This window comes from Dichomitus squalens, assembly GCF_000275845.1.
Source record: "Dichomitus squalens LYAD-421 SS1 unplaced genomic scaffold DICSQscaffold_30, whole genome shotgun sequence".
NCBI classification, from domain to species: domain Eukaryota; kingdom Fungi; phylum Basidiomycota; class Agaricomycetes; order Polyporales; family Polyporaceae; genus Dichomitus; species Dichomitus squalens.
In genome coordinates, this window is record NW_006766912.1 from 134,882 (window position 1) to 159,013 (window position 24,132).

The 24,132-nt window shown below is 56.8% G+C and overlaps 7 protein-coding genes across 7 annotated transcripts; 3 read left to right on the plus strand and 4 right to left on the minus strand.

Moving 5' to 3' along the window:
• Positions 1-1,941: 1,941 nt before the first annotated feature.
• Positions 1,942-2,624, minus strand: DICSQDRAFT_172212 (uncharacterized protein; the record flags this gene model as incomplete). Its single annotated transcript, XM_007367947.1, has 3 exons — positions 1,942-2,249; positions 2,338-2,520; positions 2,570-2,624. 3 exons carry the CDS (start codon positions 2,622-2,624, stop codon positions 1,942-1,944), a joined length of 546 nt encoding a protein of 181 aa, XP_007368009.1.
• A 1,189-nt stretch (positions 2,625-3,813) lies between these two features.
• On the minus strand, positions 3,814-5,602 carry DICSQDRAFT_182057 (uncharacterized protein; the record flags this gene model as incomplete). Its single annotated transcript, XM_007367948.1, has 2 exons — positions 5,273-5,602; positions 3,814-5,202 (listed from the first exon to the last, which is right to left on the minus strand). The coding sequence occupies exons 1-2, from the start codon at positions 5,411-5,413 to the stop codon at positions 3,814-3,816; spliced, it is 1,530 nt and encodes a 509-aa protein (XP_007368010.1). The 5' UTR covers positions 5,414-5,602.
• A 1,257-nt stretch (positions 5,603-6,859) lies between these two features.
• On the plus strand, positions 6,860-7,816 carry DICSQDRAFT_172214 (uncharacterized protein; the record flags this gene model as incomplete). The annotated part of the gene is made up of 1 exon (XM_007367949.1): positions 6,860-7,816. The coding sequence occupies one exon, from the start codon at positions 6,860-6,862 to the stop codon at positions 7,814-7,816; it is 957 nt and encodes a 318-aa protein (XP_007368011.1).
• Positions 7,817-10,558: 2,742 nt separating this feature from the next.
• On the plus strand, positions 10,559-12,706 carry DICSQDRAFT_182058 (uncharacterized protein; the record flags this gene model as incomplete). The annotated part of the gene is made up of 2 exons (XM_007367950.1): positions 10,559-11,338; positions 12,605-12,706. The coding sequence occupies exons 1-2, from the start codon at positions 10,610-10,612 to the stop codon at positions 12,704-12,706; spliced, it is 831 nt and encodes a 276-aa protein (XP_007368012.1). The 5' UTR covers positions 10,559-10,609.
• A 1,446-nt stretch (positions 12,707-14,152) lies between these two features.
• On the minus strand, positions 14,153-18,534 carry DICSQDRAFT_128397 (uncharacterized protein; the record flags this gene model as incomplete). Its single annotated transcript, XM_007367951.1, has 11 exons — positions 14,153-14,406; positions 14,468-14,513; positions 14,591-14,754; positions 14,855-14,901; positions 14,983-15,042; positions 15,439-15,490; positions 16,218-16,360; positions 17,030-17,245; positions 17,335-17,809; positions 17,895-18,236; positions 18,294-18,534. 11 exons carry the CDS (start codon positions 18,532-18,534, stop codon positions 14,153-14,155), a joined length of 2,040 nt encoding a protein of 679 aa, XP_007368013.1.
• A 1,509-nt stretch (positions 18,535-20,043) lies between these two features.
• DICSQDRAFT_148605 (uncharacterized protein) lies at positions 20,044-20,830 on the plus strand (the record flags this gene model as incomplete). The annotated part of the gene is made up of 2 exons (XM_007367952.1): positions 20,044-20,471; positions 20,560-20,830. 2 exons carry the CDS (start codon positions 20,044-20,046, stop codon positions 20,828-20,830), a joined length of 699 nt encoding a protein of 232 aa, XP_007368014.1.
• Positions 20,831-21,270: 440 nt separating this feature from the next.
• Positions 21,271-22,399, minus strand: DICSQDRAFT_128399 (uncharacterized protein; the record flags this gene model as incomplete). Its single annotated transcript, XM_007367953.1, has 5 exons — positions 21,271-21,308; positions 21,357-21,408; positions 21,433-21,478; positions 21,778-22,116; positions 22,221-22,399. 5 exons carry the CDS (start codon positions 22,397-22,399, stop codon positions 21,271-21,273), a joined length of 654 nt encoding a protein of 217 aa, XP_007368015.1.
• Positions 22,400-24,132: the final 1,733 nt, after the last annotated feature.

Genomic DNA, 24,132 nt, shown 5'->3' on the forward strand with positions numbered 1-24,132 from the left:
CGCAATTCTTTCACCATCATATTATTCATCGCACTATGGTACATGTGACTAACCACTCTTTGATTAGTCATGGACACTTCTCTGTAGTATATAAGGACTTCAGATTGCATCCTCCCTCTTCAGTCTTTCCTTACTGACTGAAGATCTTGCTTCGACTCTAGTCGGATCTAATCTTTGTCTTCACAGCCCCGAGTTTATCAGTCCTCACCTTCGTGACTCTAGAGGCTCTCCCTAGGCGTGGGGAATGGCGAACCACCCGTGTCGCTTTGCGACGAAGAGCAGCCTGTCCCCGGGCCCTGGCATGGCCGGCTGTCTGGAACAGACAGAGAGCGAACACGATTGTGATGACTTGGTTTTGGGATTTGGGCTTGGGGGACGGCAGCGAGACGGTCGAGCCGGGCGTGCTATCTTGCGCGATACCTGCCAGAACACGGGTTCTCTCTTCCTAGCGCAGCGGCTGCGGCACAAAAACTAGTCCTTGAAGGCAATTGCATTGTTCCTGCCACACCGAATGTGCTCGGTTCCCACCACGCACCAACGAGGTCTGGGAAATGGGCACTTTGAATCGCCCGCTTTCATTGCATTCGGGACGACGCGCCTTCTCGGAGTCTTCTGCCCCATCTGAGCATGCGGAAGCGTGCATCGGAAATCACGCCGACGCTGACGGGCATGCATAGGCGCCGTGTCAGTACAGATTCCGCACCGAGCGGATGACGTCTGAAAACGAAAGTCAGAGTTTCTGTGGGATACACGGGAGCTGGGCGCGTAATCAGTGCCTCGAGGACGAGATGGGCGTGTCGGCCGTGCCCCCGTCTTGGCTTTCCGAACACACGTCTGACCTCTTGCATAGCTACTATATAGCCATATGTAGAACAACTGTCAAACCTCAAACCTCTATGGACGGTGGAAATCTGCGAGCCGACGGCTCTATTTTAGTGCGCAAGTGCAGGAAACTTGACGAACGATGCGGTTTCGCCCGCCGATCTATTCAGATTGTAAAAACCCAGGAGCCAGTCTGCAACATCGAGCGCACATTTTGGATCGATACAAATACAAAGCGCTGTGGCATCTGGCCATCCCGGTGGGCTCCATTGCACTCGGACTCAATTCTTTACTCCTGCACCCTGTGCACGTGTACAGGGCCCCGGGAATCAATGCACACAGTGCCGGGTGCGTTCGAACAACGTATCAGTGTGCTTTCTGGAAGGTGCAGTGGTGCTACGACATCATAGTCCGAGACTCCGAGCATCCCTGTCTTGCCTCGGCACGCTCGGACAAGGATTCAGAACAGGCTTCGAGCACACTGACCCCCTTGATGCACCGTCATTCTTTACTATACAACACGCACTTCTGCTCGAGCCCGGCCCCGGAGCTGCTCTCAAGTTATCGCCCAGGAGCACCGGTTCTGAAGGCTCTTGAACCTCTGAGCGGGCGCTTGTGAGAGCTATAAGTGGTTGAGAGAACGTCGGTTTTACTGATGCAATCGGCGCCGACAAGACGACGAGGGCGGGGAACGGCTTGAAGAACATGCTAGACAACGTGGACATGTCCATTGAGCAAGTACGAAAATTGTTGAACCGGCCATAGGAGCGTGCATGGATTTCATAAAGGGACACCGACGTGAGGGGGTCGGCCAGGAGATACGAGAAACGAGAGGCATACGGGGTGGGCACCTATGACCGATGCTGCAGTAAGACATCCCATCGACCACATACCCGATTATATCTAGCTCAGAAACCAGGAACCTTCGCAACATCGCGTAGCATTGAGCTCCAAGCTGCGTGATACATCCGATTTTACCTCTCGTACTCGCACATGAGCAGTGCGGGTTCATGTATGTATATGTATGAGCGGAACATTATCGACAGGGATCTAGAGTCCGTACTAGGTACAGTTCGACGGAAGCGACATAGCGTAGAGACTCGGACGCACACTCAACCCCTAGACCATAGCAGCACCAAGCACCACACCTGCAACGACGACCGCCAGTGAGGAGATCGTCGCGACGCCAATCCGCCCGGCACCGTTTCCTTTCCCGGCGGGGGCACTTGCGGTCACGACCGAGAGGCCAGACACGCTCGACGTGACCGTCACCACCGAGGAGATCGTCGTCTGCGCGAAGTGTCCGACCACCGTGCAGACGGCGTTGCCTTTCTCGAGAGTGCAGCCCTCGCTGAACGTCGCCGTCTGGCCTGCGACGGTGAGCACCTCGATGAGATGCGCGTCAGATGGGCCGTCGACGAGAGTGGCTGCAGGATAGATGTCGGTCAGTTCGCTGCTCTACTACATAGAGTGCCAGGAGGTTATCAGGAAGGTGGCTGATGACAGCATACCCACCTGCAGCGGTGATGGTCGTGTCCGGCGCCGTGGCGGTGGGAGCGATCGCGGTGGGGATGGCGAGTCCGATTGAGTAGGTGACGTGCCCGCTGGAGTCTGTACCTAGGGCGACTATTGTGACGCTTTGTGCGCCGTTCTCCAACCCAGGGAGTACATATGAAACTTCGGCCGCTGGGGAGGCGTCTGCGATCGGGTAAGATACACGTTCATCACCGGGCTTGGGACTGCTCACAGGAGCCACACAACGCGGACAAGACGACGAGGGCGGGGGCCAGCTTGGAGAACATGCTAGAAAACGGGGAAACGGGTTGTGAGTAAGTACGAAATCACTGAATCGCCTATGAGAGCGCACATCAATACTATAGAGGGTGGAATGCTTGGGCGGAGGAGGGGACGGCCGGGACACTCAAGGTCATGCGTACTTATGTGTCAATTCCACCGCCCGATCGTCACGATCTGGAACGAGTTGAGTCTTCCGAATCGACGACGCGCGTGCTCATCTCACCTTCTGCGCGGCAACAGACGAGCTCTCACACTGTCAGAGAGGCGTCAGTCCACACGGTATACGCGTTCTATGCGGTATCGTTCCATTCGCCTCGAGAAGACATTCGTTGTGGGCTGAGTGCACACTGGAAGCAACAGTCATCAAGAACTCATCAGCTGAAATTGTCTCTGTGGTGGGCAAATGCAGGGCGGAACGACGATGGTATGTACATACTGTCAGGTAGCCGCCGCCGGCAACGAAAGCGGCGTCGATAACGATGGACTTTAACGCACAGCCTCCTGTAGAAAAGTCATCAGACAACGGTACTGGGATCAGATGCAGGGTACTCACTGACATACCCGTGTGTGCCCGGAGTCAGGCACGAAACTGGCGGCGAGTCACTGGAATGAATGGGAGAACCCTTCGGGACCGAAGCAGAACAGCCTCGCCCGCCGAGGACTCAACGCGGCTTAACGCATCATGCCTACAAACACGGAGGTCATTCATCTGATAGAGAACCCGTAATGGGGCGCCGTGGTGACTGTTTCCTGGAGGTCCCATGAGTAAGTGGAGGAATGTACGTTATGTCACATCTTCTGGTGTGGAGGACATTGGACGGCGGGAGAAGATCACCCTCGAGGCGACCTGAAGCTAATACTAGACGGACATCAATAGAATCGTAGGAATCCCTACCCGAACATGCGCAGACTCCTGACATTCGCTAGGCTGAGACACTGGACGAGAAGAGTAAGCCACGTAACAAGATACGCACCGCATAAAGGGACGTCGTGGTTTTCCATAGCACGCAGCACATACTCGTCCGCCCTATGGCGTCCTCCCAGAACCCGTGGTGAACTCGTGCGACTGGTTCCCATCCGCCGCGTCATCGGATCACCCCCCTATTGGGCGAGTTCAGATGGACGAAACATGCTTCTCCAGCACGTAATAGGAATGGTGTCAAGAGCGAGGCTGCGGAATGTCCATGGCAAAGTCTATGTAAGAGTAAACAGAGACGGAGCACCCGCATCGACTTCGCCTCTTTCTAACGCCATAGCAGACAAGGAGCGAAACTTGTCCCAAACGATCTCCCAGCGATCCACCATTAACGCATAGGTGACCGGAGACCGAGGAACGAGACAGGGGAACAGGCGGTGGAGGAACTGTGCGAACCGCATGAGCTCCGCTTCCGGCGTCGTCAGGCACCTCTGACCGAGGATATCGAGTTTCTTGAGCGGATGAGGTCGCGAACGGCCCGGAGTGGTCTCGCAGTCGTTAGGGGCTGGAGTGCACGCCCCCGCGTCGGCATGCTCCAGGTCAATAGGGATGGAGAGAACGCGGAGATTGGGGCAGAGAAGGGATAGCTTGGAAAGCGATAGAGGTGTGGGCCTGGGGGAGCGAGCCGGCGCCGTTTCGCGCATACTGAGCATGATCTCCTCGATCCCCGGCCACGCCTCGGCCATGAGCGTCATCGTCGCGTCCGTCAGGGCAGTGTCCTTCCAGAGGTAGTGCAGGGTGAAGTGACGCAGGGATTTGAGCGAGAGAAGCGGACGCACGATGGCTGAGAGAGACGTCTGGCTCGAGTCCGAGAGGTGGCCCTGGGCGGCTGCGTTGTCGAGAGGTCCTCGGAAGCGGAGGTTGAGCCTCTGCAAGGTATGGGAGAATTGGGCACCTGCGATTTGACCGCACAAATCAGCGTTAGCGCAGTGTCCATGCTCGGGGTCCGGCTCCCAGACTGTCAAGTCTAGCTCCCGAACGCGCGGTGCGCGAAGGGAGCGCAGGAATCCCTGCATGACGCTACGCGTTCCAGTGAGCTTCAGCAACATAAGGTTTGGGACCTCGAGCGCAGACTCGATGTTTTGGTTACCCTCGAATCCCTCGAGATGGCAGTCAAGATGCTCGAGTGTAAGCGAGGACGAGAAGTCGGTGAAGGAAGACGGTGTGACCACCTGCCATCCGGAAAGGGCCAAACGACGAAGTTGCTGAAAGTGCGAAAGGAAGGGGAGAAGCGATAGCCTTTGGGAAAGGCGTTCATCGACGAGGATGGTGAGGGAGGACAGGTATGGAGCCTTGGAAAACACGTTGGCCAACGTAGTTCCAACGAATTCGATGGGTGTGACTGAGTCGACGCGGTATATCATATGCCTCAGCGACGGGGGAGCTAGTAGGGGCAGAGCTTCATCGCTACGACATCCTGGATCATCGGCCCAGGATAAGGATTGCAGGGACGGAAGGATTGTCTTCTCCCCGTTGCGATCGCACAGAACGCGCAGGACACGGAGGTCAAACCCGGGATCCCAGTCCAGGATGTGACGGATGCGAGATGCGCAACGCAGGAACGAAGTCCAGATTGCCGAATCATCGAAAGACCTTACGTCTAGAACCTGAATGAAACCGAGGTCAGGAATCACGACAGTACTGACTGCGAGTGAAGCACGTTGTTTACAACTTGACCTTATGGATGTATTCGATGTATGAAAGCGGTCCTTGAGACCCGTGGAAGCTTCCAATGTGCCATCTTCGGACGGCGTCTGGTACAGGTAACAAGATGGCATACAATGGCAGGAGGGAGCCCCAAAGTGATCTCCATAGCATCTTGGATGCAGGTTCCGTCCAGGCCCTACATACGAGGGCACATTGCGCGCATGACACGCGGTCGATGGGTCGCGTCGTGTCGAATTGGTCAAACACCGACGTGAAGATGTCCTCGTATAATCGTGGCCAAGAGTTTGTGGTTGTGCACGCTGGTATCCCCGAGGCAGCGATAGCTTGCCTGAAAGATAGTGCCATCGTGGATGATCATGAGAATGAGGACAATGGCGCCATGCCCGACATGTAAACCTGAGGGAAGGAAGATCTCGCGCCGATCGAAGTTCCGAGTCCGCATGAGAGCGTTGGACACGGTGGCGCGGCAATTGCTTCAGCGTTGCGTCCGCGCTTTGGCCGACATCGCCTTCCCTGCACTATGAAGTTCCCATCGGAGATCTGTACTTTCAGTCTCCGACACAATGACTGGGGCGGCACTGGCAATAGTACCTCGGGCCTTGGCAACTACGATCGGTGCAGGTCTACTTATGCTTCTTCTGTTGTATGACATCGATGCGTGAGCTGTCATCACTTGATCCGCCAGGTCTTATACACTAGTCAATATGCAGTCCTTTGCAACGCTACGGTGTCGGAGCACAACAAGCTGCTTGAGGTGCAAGGCTACTGGACAACTTCGTCGTTGGCACCGCAGCCGGCACATCCACGTCATACCCAGTAAGTTCTCAAGTTTGTCCTAGTACATCAGGACCTGTCCTTGACCATTTATGGCAGTGATTGGAAAGAATATCAAGCCAACACGCAGATTTACACTGCCTTGGAACGCGATGGGGTCCTATATCGCCCGTCTCGGGGCACGATGATTCGCACACGCACTTCCTCGCCGCACTGTCTTCTACGACACCGTTGACGGTCCCTCTACACCTGCTTCCACCTTCCACTGTCTGGCCATCCTTAACAACTAGCTGGTACATGGGAAGCATTTTTTCCATTCCAAGGTCTCCCCGTCCACGGAAACTATCCTCTGAGAGACCCCGCGCATCAACACCTCATGCTGCTCTTTTCACGGACAATATTCTCAGGCATATTTTTGTCGTTTCAGAGGCGACGTACGACCGGATATACCACGCAACATGCGCCCGGGCAGCTCGGGTCTGCCGTGCCTGGTACGAGCCGGCATCCAGTGCAATCTGGGAGACGAGACCATGGCACATGTTTGACCTCCTGCATATTCTTCTCCCGGACCCGCCACCTCTCGACGAGTCCGGCTTCGCAAGCGAGTACAGGCTACAGCAGTATCTTCGAACAGTAAGCCCAATCTGCAACGTAGAGGCATCTTCAAGCGGCTGATCTGATATCACCGACTACGTTCAGATAGTTCAAGAGAAGAGAGACCTGTGAGTTTCGTCTGAAGCATGGACGAGTTTCCTACGATGTTGTGCGCGGACAAGGGAGCTCTACGTTCCTCGACTGGGAATTGAAGCCGTGAGACTTCGGATGCTGCTCAAGCCGAAAAAGGACGAGACGTTCTTCTCATCCCCGTCCCTAACATGGCAGGAAAGCCCATCGTCCGCCGGGATACTCGTCGCAATGGTTCACCACACTCTCCAGAGGCTCCTGATCTCTATCGATTCCGACGCAGAGATGCCCATACACAACCTCCGCAGGCTTATAACCAAAGTAAGTGTACGTGCCCCGGGTATCACAAGTATGGTTCTCCTGTCACCAGACGAGACGCGCTCGTTTCCTGTAGACGGACTTCTCAAACATACCCAGCTCCGCGAACTCACCTTGGGAGGCGGCATCGCAATACCAAGCGAAGAAATTCGGACGCTCCTCTCCCTACCACATCTTCATTCCCTCCAAGTGAACCTTGCGGCTTCCGACCCCTGCCCAGATGAAACCTTTACACACGCAGTGACAGGGTCGTACAACAGCACGACCTTACGCAAATTTGCTTGCGCCGCATCATGTGACACCGCGACCACCCTCTTGTCTCTGCTCGATGCGCCTTACCTTGAGTCTCTAATTCTCCATGTGGACGAGACCCGCTTGCACCAGAGGCGCAGTGCGCACTCACTGCTCCTCCGCACTGTCGCAGGCGCTTCCTTCGCAAGTAGTGTATTGTCTCTCGAATACTCCAGCGCGAACATATACTCCGAGCTTGGCCCCAAAGCACACCAATCTATGAATCTGGATCCTGATGATATCCCTGTAGATCTCTCCCTCGATCAACCCCTATCGAACATTCTCACCCCGTTCTTCCCTGCCACCCCTTCGCTCGATTTACCCAAGCTCGAACGGTTTTCATTCGACATGTTCTGGCCTACGGCGGTCCAAGACGAGGATGTCGAACAACTCAGCGTTGCCATTGGCTCTACGGCGAGGATCCTCGAACACACCCCACTTCCACCATCGCTCCGGGCAATTCGGTGGCATATCCTGCCCACCTGACGACGATGCGACGTCTGGCCGATCGTTGCCCGGAGGCGGAGGTCTTGACTCTAGTTGTGGAGTACGACTCGTTGGACAGTGTCTCGGTGCTTCTCTTGGAGGAGTCCGTCGTTGTACACTGGAGAGATGAGGATTTAAGTGTCGGCTACGCGATATGAAGGTCGCTGTACTGTTTGGACGAATCACCATCATTCAGCTTCAGTGTTGTCGGCTCTGAAGACCACCACCTTGACAGGTGCGCGATCATAGGCGAGCTGCGGGCATGTCTGGGCATCCTAGCTGCGCTTCCATGTTGCATCGACACCGCCGTCCGTCCACCGCGACATCATCCACCAAATATATTTGCCCGATAGCCACAAGCTCGTGACCGTACGAAACCCCGCAGCGATGCCGCTGGGGTATTCGGACTGGAATGGGAATCCACTATCCCAGGTTAAGCCGTTAGTCTCTTAGTATTACTTCCTCCATGACCTAGCTCTTGAAAATTACGTCGCCCGTCCTCGAAGAATTTTTGTGGAACCTATATGGCATGCCCGGGTTGGTGACTGAACGGACGTTAGGGAAGGTTGCGGCTGAGGTCGGCACGCCCAACATTCAGGCTAGTAGGTGTCTTCCGAATCCTGTGACTTCGTAGGTCCGCTTGCGACTGATGTAACTGCAGCACTAGTGATTGCATATATGATGCAGAAGACGCCCTATGCCTTCCCCATCTTGGGCGGTCGCAAGGGCAAGTCGCATCTAAGCACTCGACGTTTCGCTGTCCGATGAAAACATCGAGAATCAAGATTGAGGGCGCCTCGGAATTCAACAAGGGGTTCGATGTCCACGTGCGTATTCTCTCCCCAAGAGCTTTCGCCGTCGGGCGACCGGCGGCAGTGTGATGGAGCCTCATAAGGCTTCAATTCTTCCATAGCAGTGCCGGACACTTTGACAGTTGGCCCACCTCCCCAGCGGCCCGCCCCATGAAGGTCACCTAGAACTCAGCGATGGCTCGGATTCATTTCATCCGGCACATTCTCGCTCCATGAAGCTGGCCTCCTTCAAGTACTGTCGCCGATGCATAGACATCCCTATGTTGGCATTCGGGGTATTGCTTGCAGGGTCAGGTTAGTCTGCAAGGCCTCGGTGATATTGCCACTTTGACGATAAGAATGCACACAGCATATCACTCTAGAGCGCCGGGTCGCAGCTCGGCTTCTGCAACACAGGTGCCCGACCGCGTCGGGATGCCGGAGCAGCTCGTGCTTTGTGCCACTTTTAGGAAGATCAGCGCTACTAGCATTGATTCCAATAAGCGCCAGCAGTCTGTCCATTCATATCACCTCTGAACCAACGTGGCATCATGATGCCGACACCTTTTTGCACATTGCCCTGCTATAACACCTGTGCCGAGTGAACGACGTCGCAGAGAATAGGTCATTGACGTATTACCAGTGCCCTTGTATGCGATGTGGGCTAACTTCTTAATGTGACCAGGTTAAGACCTTTGCCATCAGAGGGCCAATCATACATCGCTTCCTTGTTTGGAGCGGAAGTGAGCGTATTGAGTCTTAGGGGCAGGATGATAATCTGACATACGATTGCCTGCCAGCCTGCAACTCCCGTCACAGAGAAGCAACACCTCTTATCAACTTTTCAGGCTTGTGGTCATGATCGGCATGCTCACGTCAATTCTCTGCTGTTGCTCTCTCCAACGGAAGGCGCCACCACAGGGTTCGCCGACTCCCGAGCCTTTATCATACACCATCCCTGAAAAATCGACTCCAGCCCCCATCCAGGACGCCCATCGTATTCTATTCGATGAGGAGTTCCTCGTAAGGCTATTTGGCTGCTTCGGACGGACAGAACGCACCGATAGAGCGACATGTGTTAGCGGCGCGCTTGTCTGTCGCGCCTGGACGGAGCACGCGTCACGTGTGTTCTGGGAAGGCCCTGTGGACCTGCTGGACCTATATGGCGTGCTTCTTCAGCAACCGCGTCGCAAAGGTTGGAGGCATGATTCAGCAGAACGAACGAGGTACCTAACCAAGGTAGCTATGCGTTTCCAGATCATTTTATTGCCGCTAAATATGAACATTACCTCAACAGGTCACTCTCGACCAACCCCACGAAACACCCTATCTCTGGTCGCGCTTTCTAATTTGCTCCTCTCGCATCCTCGAATTGGAAACGCGTTGGGCCGGACCGCCCATCTCTGTCGAGGTAGACCTCATCAAGTCGTTCCTTCGACAGAATCGCAATCAAACATTCCTCTGTGCCTTACGATCGATTTCTTGGCATGAGAGTCCCACAGTAGATGGCCTTCTCCTGTCTCTGGCCCCTCCCTCCTTGCAACGCGCACAGATTTTTGTGCACGTGGCCAGCCCGCGATTAGGGGAACGTCTCGAGCAGCTCGCTCCTGTCTCACCTGCACTGAACGACCTGACGCTACACGTGATGCATGAGGATCCACAGCCTCTCACACCCGCATGCCTCCTCCAACACGGTCAGCTGCGCAGCCTTGTCCTGGGGAAACCCGAGAAGATCCCAGTCGCACCAGAAGGTCTACACGCGATCCTCTCCCACCTCAGCCTTGAATCTCTCAGCTTGGGAATCGAACATTTCGGGGGATCCCGGAAGCCCTTGAGGGTCTCCCGTAACGATTGTCTGCGCTCGCTCGAATGCGACGGTTCGCCCTCAGATCTCGCAGCCCTACTATCCTCCTTTCAATTCCCTTCACTACAAACAGTAACGCTGCGTAGCACTGTCTCTACCGCGTACGAAATCGGCACTCATCGAGCTGTGGCTCTCGCAATGGCGGACAACTCTATGGCACTCACTCTTCGTTCCCTCACTTGGAGCTACATCAACACGTCAATATCCCCATCTTTGGGTCCCTCAGTTCCCATCTACACGGATATGCTCGAGCCCTTGTGCGGGTGTTTGCCTCACCTCGAAGTCCTCTCAATACAAGTTCAACATCCTGTATTGCTCCACGAGGACGACCTCTGCCAATTCGCTCCGCATTGGCCCGGGCTCAAGAAACTCGAGCTACCACTTCGACACTACCTCATGCCCGACGCAGAAGCTATCCGTGCGCAATCAAGGCTGCCTTCTGCGATAGGACTCGCCGCCATCGCACGACATTGCACGTCACTGGAATATCTCGCCCTGGAACTATCAGACGGTTGGACCATCAACGACCTATCTCCCAGCATGGTTGCACCGACAGACCCAGTGGCTGCGAATGAAAAGGCACGGGAGTCTTCGTCCACTGGCGTAATCCAGACCATTCAGCACCAGAGATGCCCTGTCGAGCGTCTGTACTTGACCATCAATGAGCCCATTGCGGACCCGCACGCCTTCGCAGAGTTCATAGATGGCTTGTTTCCGGACTTGGACGTCGATTACTGCGATGCACGGCTCCTATCCGAGGAACATGATGGATACAAGCAGATGCGGGGGATGTGGAAAGCTGTAGAGAGGCTGCAAGGAGGGCGAGCCGAGGGTATCATGGACGACGGCGATTCAGACTCCTCATTTGTAGGTGTGCGTTGTTATCTTTGAAGATGTTCAATCGTACCACCATTTAACAAGGATCGGATATACGACCATGCCATCGATTGATTCACTAGAGGTCAAGGTCATGCCATTAGTCCACCAGTCGCTGACAGTTTCAAGTCAGTACTAAGGAGCATCATGTCGCAGCCCGCGTTGAATTCAGCTCTCTGTTCCACTTGTATAGGCCGCCTGCAAACATCTGAATCGACCGCGTGGGAAGCTTGGGCGTTAACCTTTAAACGTTGATGGCCTAAGGTACGCTTCATTTGGTCAGTGAAAATTCGACCACTCCTGTCAGCTGCCACACCACCCCAACTCCGGGGTGCTGCTTATCCATAATTCAATCGCAGAGTCTGTCAACCCATCCAAGTAACCCCTTCAAGTTCAATCTACGATGCGAAGGCAGAGGAAGGCGGCGACGGCCCGCCGACGGGCCTTGCCAGCTGGTTCACCACCATCACTACAGGAGCCGTTACCCGTACAAATGTTCACGCAATGCATGCCTATGCCACATGATCCCGCCACCTACCATAGATTTTGACATCCTTAGCCACGTCTTCTCTAATCTCGACCCTCGGAGAAAGGAGGGTCAAACAGCATCCGTGAGCGCATCTCGTGTATGCTGGGCCTGGAATGTGCTAGCATCTGTGGCGATATGGGACGCGAGACCCCGCTGGGAATTGTATGATCTCTTTCATGTCCTGTTTCCGGATCCACCCCCTCTGAACGCTACAGGGACGGTTATTATCGAGAAGATGAAGGAATACTTGAGAGCTGTATGTTGCACACCTTTCGCATTTGTTCATTGTCTGATATGGACTGCTTCTGATCAATGAAGCTGCTTGGTAACGGGACAGAACCGCCGCACAACCCGGTCGCATAGGCGAGCTTCCTCCGCTGCTGTGGTCGCACCCGCATTCTAAACGTTTCTAGTTTGGATATTACAGAGGCCTTCATGAATCGCCTCGCGTTCATGTCCTCACGCCAAAACCGCGCTTTCTCCATCGAGCGACTAATCTTCAACATCTGGTGGCCCTCAGAAATCTCCACGGGCGACATATCGCGGATCCGCGAAGGCTTTGCACGCACGTTACGTAGCATCTACTACAGATCATCCGACGCGTCTCCACACTTATACAGCTATCCATGCCCTCTGATCCTTCCTATGATCCTACTACTTTCCTGGTGGTTGAATACATCTGATCACACGTCTGCTACCCTGGCAAGGAGGCTTCACCCGAGCGGTAGCAGGTCGTCATGGGCTCGCCGACGGTCCCGATACCGACTCCGACGTTCACCCTCCAGCGGGTGCGGCGGGTCGTGCACTTCTCCGCCGTGCCCACATGCTGAGGATGCTCTCCGGGATCCAGTGAGCGCAAGCGATCACCAAGATGGAGAGCGTCCAGCTCCCCGAGGAGCAGGGGCGCACATTATCCTGACGTGCGCAGACTCAGACGTATTGGAAACGGGTACTTCGCGAGAGCGCACACGTTACCTTCCACGGGGGTCGCGGTTTGGTTGCACGGCGATCAGGGCGACTGCATATTGGGCAGCGCGCCCCATGGGCAACAGCATTGAGGCGGTCGGGATATGAAGGAGGTCGCAGATCCCATATGATAGCGACTGGTGGATGCCTATGTAACTATACCCAACAGAGCCGTGTATCACCGTGTATATACGCTATCCCGCGGAGCTCCACCTCCGCATTACTAGTGTGCTACAGTAGCTGTAGTAGGTACAGCAGTGATCCTATGTGTCGGAGAATCAAGCCCGCGTGATACAGTACAACGCCATGTCCCGGCGGCGAAAGGTCCACGTATGTGCTCATCTAAGTGAGATAAGGATAATTTCCGCGAAAGGCTGCCAAATAGTCTCCAACTATAGCACGTAGAGGATATGCCGGTCTCGTGCTCAGATGTCGAAGTGTTCTGACGGCCAGCGGTGCGGTAGCTCGACCAGCTCCGGATTCCGGATATTGAGCATCATGCGGGAGATGAGCGACGTCGAGATCCTGTGGATGCCAAGTGAGTGCAAACTGACAGACGAGGACGGGATAGGCAAGAGACGGGGATCTTTGTCGTCGAGGGGTTGTGCGGGAGGGACGTACACGTTTGTGATCGTTGTCAGAATGCCCTTATGCTTTGGCTGTCAGCGGAGATGGATTCAACGACAGGTCAGCCCTTTGCTGTGACACAGCATGTGGTACATTGCGTGCCTGGGAGACGTACCAGCACGAGCTAAAGTGACGATATGACAATCGGGAGCGTCAGCGTGGGGAGAGCCGGGAGACGAAGAAGGGGAGGTATACCGTATATGTCAGGATATTTGACATGTAGCAGACGCCAAGCACCCTGCGGTGCATACAGCACAGGTTAGCCAACGCTCCCATTCCGGACATTCTGGACTAGGCTCGCGCAACAACGTACCCGAAATATACGGTCCCTAGGAGCGCAGAACGACAACGTCAATTCCGAGCCCGAACAGAACAGAAGAAAACCATCGACCCCGGATGAACTCACCGTCCCTGAGAATGATGTGGAAGAGACTGTGTCTCCACATTCGGCCCGCGCGCAACGCCTGCCAGAGTGTGAGGCCGAACACGGTCGCGCCAAATATCAGTATGCAGCTCCATGCCGCAGCGAGATCTGCGTTGTTGGGCCGGGGTGCACGTCAGCTTCAATGCGGATGTCTCTGGGCAGACGAGAAGAGCCGACGCTCACAGTAGCCTCTGTGAACCGCCGTCCCCGCGGTCAGCACGGAATATCAGCCACATGAGGATGGGCCCGGGTGGAGTACTCACTGGCGTATAGAGATCCTGAGGTCGCACCCCACCAGCGGCGATACGTCGGGCGACTTGTGCTCGTCCCATGGGGCACTCGCGATGGACCACTGTCTGGAAGTGTCAGACAAGAGCGACGAACGACCCCACAGGGCTGTGGTCAAGAGCCATACCACTATGACTGCGCCTCCAATAGCGGCCATCGACGAGAGCAGGGCCATGACCTTGCGATTGCGATTGTACAGCGCATATGTGCGCAGCATCAGCAGGACTGCATAAGGACCAAGCCGGCGTCAAATAAGCTCCAGAAGACGAGGGCGCCGCGAACGCACCTGCGGCCACACACTGCGTGGACGCGAGCAGGAGGCGGTGATACAGCTGTAGCACCCGACATCTCTGTCACAATAGAATGATGCTATGAGCATCGCGTGCGCCTATCAAGGGGGGAAACACACCGGCTCTGGCATGTCGGCGTAGAACTCATACGCAAATGGGACGTAGCAGACGACAGACATATACCGATTCAGGAAGAAGAAGAACGACGCCCAGGACCGCACCCCCGTCCAATATCGCTCGACTTCCTGGGGGAACGTGAGGAGAAAGTCATAGTAGAGTATCGCTGTAAACGCGGAACGTTAGCGTATAGTTTTGGGGAAACGCGTGTAAGGTTAGCGGAGACTGCGAAAGGGCGAGGAGATCGCACGCAGAGAAGCACTCACTAAACGAGATCGCTTGGGCCACGCGGTTGACGTTCGCACCGTCCGCCCTGCAAATCACGTCCGCGCGACGTCAGTACAACCAAGCGCGGGCATCCGTGCGCGACGGGAGAGAAGCGCGGGGTACGCACACCAGGTTGATATCTGCCGCAAGAGAGGCGGCGGTCATATTATGCTCGCGCGCGCTGGATCTGCAGCGCTTACAGTCTTGTGGAGGGTAGAGAGCGATATGGAAGCCAGCTTGGTGGCGAGGTGCGGTCAAGTGCGCAGCGGATTTAGGGAGCACAGAGGGAGAGAGTTAGGCGAGAGACGGACAGCCCGAGAGCGAGGCAGACGGCGACCGCTAGCCGTGCAGCGCAGAGGACAGCAGAGGTAGCCGCGTGCAATGCGTGAGGGCCTGGAAGCTGCGCGCGGGGAGCGGGCGACTCGCACCTCGAGGTCGTGCCTGATAGCGGGGCCTACAGCGGCCAGGAGAAGACGCGGGCGCGCGAGGGTGAGTAGGCGAGGAAGGCAGAGACCTGGCACGCGAGAGTTATACTCTTCCGTGCCCGCCATCCGGATGTGTGTTCGATCAGGCACACACGCACATGTCCGATAGGTAGGCCGTTACCACACCCGCCGTGGACGCCTGTCCGCTACCTACTATCCCGAACAGATCTCGGCGGTAGTCAGTACCCACACATGATAGACAAGTGTCAGTTGACATCGGGACACGAGCGATGTGTCTGTCATGCTGCCCGCATGTCGTGCAGGCGTCAGCTAAGCGAAGACATGGCGTCTGCCCCCAGATCAGCACACAATGAAACCTACTTTGTGCTGCGGAGGACCGGGGCTGCGTCGAGACCGCTGCTAGCGATGCTCGTCTTCACGTTCCCAATCGGCGGCTTGAGAAGCGCGCACGGATGCGTCAGAGGCTTCACGGCGGGGGTCCGGGTATTTTTGACTGGTGAGGATTGGATGCAAAGGGGACGCAGAAGGCAACCTCCTGCCATGTTCAAAGGCTACTGTTTGTGCATCCCTTCATCGACTTTTCGCTGATTGGACATAGCTGAATTTCCGCCGTGCTTGGGCTTGGATTCGGTGGCAGCAATGCAGTGCTTGCGCTATGCTGGCTACACGCCAGCGTCCCCCGCTCTCAAAGTTGACGAGTCACGACTCAGAATGCCAGAGCGCTCATGTGTGGCTTCGCGCAAAGCCGAACATACGCACATGCGAGCGGGACATCGAGTGCAGCAATTCGAGATACGCTGGGATGTGCTCAGAGCCACAATCCTGTCCACAACGCATCCACCACCACCGACATCGCATCTGGGAAATACGAGAAGCGTGAAGCACGAGCAGCGTGAAATAAGCTCTAGGAACCCACCAGGCAATGAGAATGTAAACTTGAAGATGCTTCGCGGCGGGATGGGCGGTGGGAGCGTCCCCCCTGACTGCCCCACCTCCGCCGCGCCCCCGCATAATCGAAGCAGCGCGTGGTTCGTGACAGCTGCGACACGGAGGTGCCCTCTAGATGTTTGCCGCGGGGACGTCGTCCGGAGGGTACATATGCCAGGATGTCCGGGGCGTCGCAGGCAGCTCATACACACTAGTCTGCACACGCACACTTACGCCCACACCCATTCCGGAGACCGGGAGCTATCGCGCACCGCTGCGATGACCGCTTACTCGTACATATGCGCAGGACGCGACGATGCCTGATCATCTCTTCGAATCCTCTGGGCCCTCGACGCTTTAGCACGTCGACAGCCTGAGGGTGTCATTCGAATATAGCGGACCGTGAGCATAAGCGGGAGACGTAGTGTGGCGGATATCAATGGGAACATAGCTGGTAGAGAACAAGCACAAGAACGGCTATCCATGTCGCGGGTAGCACAGGCGCCCGACTTTCCCACCGGTACTACCACGGTATATGTTCGCCCTGCGTCGCAGTCGGCCTTCCGTCAAGTTAACACCGTGCCCTGCATACCCGTTTACATCGGGTATGTCTTCTCATCGCTCGCTACGAAGAGAGCTGGCTACTAATGTATACAAAGATCATACAAATACACCTTATCTACCACGACGATGGCGTCTTAGCCAATTGCGCATACAAGCATCCTCTAGACCGGGCACTCGCGAGGCCTCAGTCCCGTCTAACCTCCACACAACAAGCCACCTGCATACTCGAGGGCCTACGCGAGGATGTCGCCGACGATCTCGACCGAGTCCGCCGTCTCCTGGCGCTCCAGCGGGGCCGTCGCGAGCGTGCGCGCGACGCGCGGCCTCTCCTCCGTCATCGGCTCCGTCTCCACCGCGCTGTCGACCTTCGCGGGGGCGTCGGGGGCGTCCGCCTTGTCTTCGTCGATGGCCCCGTTCTGCTGCAGATTCTTCGCCAGGGTTGGGTCCACGTACCTGCTCGTCCCGCGCGCATAACGGAGGCCAGCGTCAGTAGCCCGATACGACGAGGCAGCAGACGTTCAACACGCGAAAGACCCACTCACGAAGCGCCATTCACGACCCCCTGCCCATCGCTCCCCACCACCTCCTCCCTCAACCGCGTCCCCTCCTCCCTCGCCCTCTCCTTCAGCCCCTCCAACTCCACTCTGTCCCTCCCAGGGACAAAACTGCCCCCCGCGGGGTGCCTATCCCCCGCACTCTGCGCCTCGGCCGCCAAGCTCCCCTGCGGCGGCCGATGCCCCAGCGCCCCCGCCTCCGCACGCACGATCTCGCGCGCGGCGTCCTTGTCCACCGCAGAGATGTTCACAGCAGGGTCCCCGACGAGCGCGAGCTCACGGTCGGCCTTGATGCGCTCGGCGTCGCGCACGGCAATCGCGCGCAGCGCGCCGTCGTCGAGGTGCGTGCCGTCGCCGTCCGGGTGGCGCGCGGCGGCGGCCTGCGCTTCTGCGGCGAGCGAGCCGGGGGGCGGGCGGAAGCCGAGCGCGCGGTGCTCATGCGACATGAGCACGCGCGCGTCCGCTGGCGACGTAGGAGGGGCGTGTCAGCGTACACGGTGTGGTGCGTAGGAGGGGGGGGGGTGTAAGTAAGTATGGGATGTACGCACTCGCGCTGATCTTGTCGAGGTCGAGCCCGGGCTCGGGCGGGGATTGCCTGGCAGGCGCGGCGTGCTTCGCGTCCGCCCCGTTCGCCTTCGCCCCTGGGCCGGTGCTGCTGGCGGGGAGGGCGGCGGTGTCGGTCCCCGGGGAGGACTTGCGCTCGGCGAGGATGCGGAGCGCGTCCTCGCGCGCGATCTCCTTGAGCTTCGAGGTGTCGACCGCGGGGCCCGCCCCAGGCTTGCGCTCGGGGTGCTTGGCGGCGACGGACTGGACCTCGGCGGCGAAGGAGCCGTGCGGGGGGCGGAAGCCGAGGATCTTGTGCTCCTCGGACATGACTTTGCGCGCCTCGGCTGGAGCGTGCGGGGTCGGTCTGCGGACACGGGCGGGGATGCAGCGGGGGGACTCACCCATGGAGACGGCGTCGAGGTCGATGCCGGCGGCTTTGGCGATGTCGGACGCGGCGCTGGACGTCCGTCTGTGGCCCTTCTTGGCGGAGGGTGCGGTGGGAGAGGCTGCTGGAGGCGAGGAGTTAGGTGGGGGTGAGACGGCGGGGGTGTCGATGGCGCGGAGGACGTCGCCCGCTACGAGGGGGACTTGGGAGGTGATGAGGGAGGGGGAGGCGCGGGTCTGGGTCATTGTCGCGGACATGGTAAAGGATCAAATGGAGACAGTTGTGATAAGTGAGGTGATGCTGGACTTGTGCTACTAAGATTGAGTAACAGGACGCAGACGAGGATGGGCGAGTGCTACAGGAGAGATGGGGGTGGTGGGGAGAGAGGGGAATGGAGGACATGGCTTATGTCTGTGGGGCATGTTGGGAGGCGCAGGCTGGGGTGGAGCGGGGGCAGGCGCTGTCGAGCGAGTCGAGCAAGAGGCGGAGCAAGGTGGCGCACTACGCGTCATCGCACTCGCTCTCGCCGGGCCCAACCACTCGCGCACAGTCACCCTCACGTGACCGTGATATGCACAACTCCAGCCTCACGCTGGAGAGTCGTTCTTTCGACACGTCCATCATGAGACACTCCTTCAATTTCGCAGGACACTCTCGCCCTGGGCGCATAGGAAAGCCCTTGGTATGCCTACGTTGAGTTGCGTGGCGATAGTGAGCTGATTCTTGTTACCGTTCACCTCAAGACATGCTCGCCACGATCCTAATGCACGGCAGGGAATCGGGCGTGCTCCATCGGCGAAAAGTCGATGAAGAGGGGACGCACAAGGTACAATTTTTGTGGGATCGTCGCCTCGCTGGACAAAAGTCTTGAAAACCGAGCCGGCGGTTGCCTTCTGCGTCCACTTTGCATCGAATTCTACCCAGTCGAAAACACCCGATTCCCTGCCGTGATATGTACCTTTGACGTTCCCGCCAGTTCTCTCCCTCCGCACTACAACTGCCCAGAGACACATATAGTCTCACTACGCTTTGCAACTTAGATGCGTGATCGTTGCTCTGAGAGTGAAGCGGCCGCTCTTTCTGCGGGTGCACGAAGCCGATCCGGTTCTTTTCAGTACTTGGAGTCAAACCGGACCGGCCGGACCGGATCCCTTCAACAACAACACTCGTACTTAGCAGCAGCGACGAGATTCGAGACTCGGAAACACTCGACACGAGCCATCTATACACTTGCTTGCGTTTGCTCTCCTTGCAGCTCGGCTCTCGCTGCTCAATATATGGAACCTGGGAAGGTTATGTAAAGCACGCTCGTGGGAGTTCTGGGCACGTTGCACCACATGCCACTTCCCAGTGTTGCAACTCGTCGACCAGCTCGCTCAGGCCGTCCGTGTCAGTCGTCTCTGGCCGTTACAACGAGCTAGATAGTGTTCGCACACAGAGAATGATGGACTATGACGAGTTCAAGACGGCCCTAAGGGGTCCTATGCCTGCGGGCTGGTCGTTGTGTCTTGTCCTCTACCCCCTCGGCCTCATCTACTCTCCTTACGGGCTCGAAAATCTTGGCATCGTGGGCGCGGCTCTCCAGCTGTCCTCGCTATACTTCATTACCGCCGTGTGTACGCAGTCTCCGCACCTCTTTCATGTCTACGTAACGCAGACTGACATTGCGGTATACAGCTGTCGCAAGTTTTGATCAGCAGTACACATCCACCCTCAACAATCCTCCCGCCGATTCGCGAGCAGCACCAGAAAGCCTACAAGCAGCAATGTTCCACTTCGCCCTCGCCAGAACACCCATCGAACTCGCGCCGTACGTCGCACTCGCGGTCTGCACCGCATGCGCCACGGCCGTCCGGTCCGACAACCCCCACAACTTGCTCACCGCGCTCGGCCTCGTGCTCACCTCCTGGCAGTACTCCGCCTCTCCGGTTCGGGGCAAGGAGCACGCCGTGCTCGACTGTCTTCTGAACGGATTCGCCGTCGACATGCTGTATCACGCGGGCTACACGGCCGGCGGGGGCCGGATCAACTCCCCCTCTGCGCGGTTGCGCGGCCGCACCTTGGGCTTGTGCGCCGCAGGCCTGTATGCGCTGGGCACGGTCGCCAACCTCGACGTCGACGCGTCTGCCGGCTGGAGCACAACCGCGACCGTGCTCGGGCCGCAGGCGGCGCTCGGGTTCGCGGCGTATTGCTAGTGAGTGCTCAGTACGCCTGCTGGCGTGTTCGGATCGCTCTGCTGACCCGGCCCGCGTTTGAAATTCATTTCCGGTCGAACTCTGAAGTCTGATGGCGGCGAGACATCTGCGGAGCCGTTTCTCCCTCGTCGGTGCGGTGTATTTCTTAGGGGGGTTCCTCATCCCACTCGCGTCCTTCTTCGAGTTCCAGCCCCCTGCTGCGGCATTTGATACGATGGCTTGGTGGACGGTGGAGATGGCCGAGTGGTGGTTGACGAGCAAGGCGATGCACTGGATCTTCGGGGAATCTCTCGAATCCGTCTTTTGTCGGATCTTTGCCAGCCACCCTCGGATGCCTCCCAGCCCCGCTGAGCAATAGTGTGTATACCTGCAATTGTGAGTGCGAGTGTCTGTCACTCGGTTGTACTGGGCTGCGCTGATGCGGGCGATTTGCTCGCAGTTGATCCAAGTCGACGCTCTTGGATGGGACTCCTCTGGTGCTCGGACGTTGTGCGCGGTCGTTCTTGAAATTAATCGCGATTGATGATGCAATAGGAGATGTGGGCGGCGGCGCTGTCAGTGCAGAATAGAGTATCCAAGCTGTTGACCATGACGTTGTCACCCGGGCCGGCGGTGAGTACTACCACTTCGGTGTCCATCCTAGTAGTCTGTGTTTGTTTTTTGACCCTCTTTCTTTCCGCGTGCCCGCTCAAGGTTCATTCCTGATCTTGCCTTTGTACATGATGCTATCGAAAATATGAATATGGAGTACGTGTCTGTGAAGCGTCCGAATCAGTGTCGTGCTTGCGATGCAAGCCCTCAGGCTACTCGACGAGTTCCCTTGAAGACGAAGGGACCTGCACGAGTCGTAGGTCAGATACGGATGTCGTGACCGTGATGCGCACTTCCGCGCTTGCCTTGCGGGCCCGTCAATTGGCTTTCAGTCCATTCTACCAGCTTGATTATATGCGGCGGACTCACAAACTCAAGGGAGCGCATCGCCTCTGGGATCGCAGCCTTATAACACCTGGTCTCCCCAAGACAGTCATGATCAATGCCAACGTACCATATGGATGCTCTCAGTCCAGGCAAGCAATATGACAGACTTGTGTCAAGTGGGCAGGCATGGAATAGCATGGGATCGGACTCAAGCCTTCCTCTTCACCAAGATCTCAACTGCTGCTTCCACGACCACTGTCGACCCGTGCGTTTGTCAAGCACCGCACTGCTCAACGGCAGAACCGCAGCCGTGGGCGTCCTACGGATGTTGCACCCCCATTTCGATTCTACCACTCTGCCGCGCCCCTCCTCTCCTCGGTCCCTTACTCCTCATCCCTTGAGTGCTCGGACCAGTCGCTCAGCTCCTCATCGTCCGTGCAGTACTCAGACGCGTAGACCTCGCCCGTCCGCTCCGTCTGCAGCTGCCACATCTCTCGCCACATGTTATTCCAGCGGGTCCGCGTCTCCTCCAGAAAGGGCTGGCCCCCCATGCGGGCTCCGTAGACCAGGCGGGGGAAGAGGCGGTCGACAAGCCGCGTCACCTGGTCCGGGCGCATGCAAGGGTCGAACCGTCTGACGAAGATCGACAGTTCGGCCAGCGGGTGAGCCGGCACCGGCAGAGGCTCCGCGGGGAGGGCGGGATCGTGCACGAAGTCCATGGGAATCCTGAGCACGACCAGGCGCGGACAGCGGCGCGCGACGTGTTCCAGCCGGGGAAGCGGCTGGCCTCCTAGACGCTCCGAGCCAGCGGCAGCGACACGGTGATGTACCGCAGGTCGTCCCAGGCCTCCAGGATTGCGCCGAGATTGGCATCGGTGAAGGTCGCGGCGTCAGTCTTCACGAATTTCACGCGCAGGCTGCGCATGCGGGGGTGGGAGAAGACTGGGAGCAGAACGTCTCTGAACGCGATAGAGGAAAATGAGCGGGGCGCGCCCTCGTCGCACGGCATGGTAATGTCAAGCTCCTGCAGAAATTTTGTCGTAGCGGCGCTGGCCAGATGTCGAAAGAGCGCCGCGATATTGGCAGCATGGCACCCTTCGAGGTCGAGATCCAGATATACCGCGGACAGAAGGGGGGCGCGGAGATGGGACCCTGCCAATGGAAGGGAGAGCGGCCCAGTGTACACTCGAGTGTCTCGAGTTTTGGCAGCGTCAGGAGCTGCGACAGAGGGTCCGGATCTACGATCACTGAAGGGACATCAAGTGATTGAAGATGGTGGAAGAGAGTGGCGCACTCAGGGACCACAGAACGAATTTCGCCTCGCCACCGATTTCCGCTGTAGATGGAGGCGAGAAGGGGAGCGGAACGGATGAGCTGCTTAATTCCAGGCCACCAGTCGCTTGCAGGTGGTGCCCGACGGCTGTAAAACTTGATCCGCTCCAGGTATGTGGGCGCGATGAGCTCGAGAACTTGAAGGGCTGCATGTTCAGGTCGCCATTTGTAGGTCAACGACTCTAAATTTGGGAGGAATGTCGCGTTGTCATTGTGAGATACAAGGACCTTACAGCTGGTTGCGAAATTTATGCCCGACCAACTCCGACGCAGTTTCGACCAGGGAAAAATCGAAAAAATCAAACAATTCATGCACTCGCGATTCTGCTCCCCTGTGTTCTATAAACTTTGCATAATCCCTATAGCAGCGAGTACGAGACCTCACGAACTTGAGTGGAGAGCGTAGGACTCCTGGTTCCCGACTTGTGCCCTTCGAGGGAAATCACTAGAAGCTCCCTATGGGCGATGAGGTTTCTCGCTCAGGCATCTGCGCACCGCCTTGCAATGTCACTTATGAAAGTATATGGCTCATTTATAGTGATTTTGTGGGTTTATAGGAAGATGTTACACATTCTCGGCCAGAGCAGTAGGCAGTCTGCTTCCTGGCTCTTGCCAGCGCATCAAGCGCCGGAAGAGGTTCAGGCATCGGCGTATCTTCGTGACTCTTGTGCGCTTCAATGTCGTCTCCCCACTCTCATATCTGTAATAGAGTGTCTATATAGGCTCATGATACCTTTTCAGAACCAACTTCGTCAGCAGACACCTCATCAACTCTTATGCAACGCCGGTAGAGGCAGCGTTCAAGTAGCACCTAGTTCCGATTTTCTGGAGGCACCCTTTCCACACAACTGTCTTCAATAGACTGTATGGGCTATTAAAACTGTCTTTGGAATTCATTCCAGTCCAAATTTTGTCTCTTCTGCTCTTGAGAGCCTGTCCATTCGCTCCGGCCTACCTGCCCAAAGTAGCGCCCATGAGGTCCTTGTAAGGTGCCTTCTGCGAACATCGTGGATCACCTTCGTTCATCATGTGTTGAACTTGGACTTATCCGGTCCGGACTACACGAGGCTATGCGTCTCCTAGCGCTTAGCTGTAGTCGCTTATGTAGTATGTTACCATATTTGGGACTCTCTGCTCGTGTACTATAGCTATGTTTCCGGACTCTTCTGGTACTGTCTAGGACAATCCGTACTACTCCAGAACGGTCTAGACAGGTCTATGCCTTACTCATCTCTTACTCATCCTATGGTGCGATACGTCGCAATTCTTTCACCATCGTATTATTCATCGCACTATGGTACATGTGACTAACCACTTTTCGATTAGTCATGGACACTTCTCTGTAGTATATAAGGACTTCAGATTGCGTCCTCCCTCTTCAGTCTTTCCTTACTGACTGAAGAGTGAGTT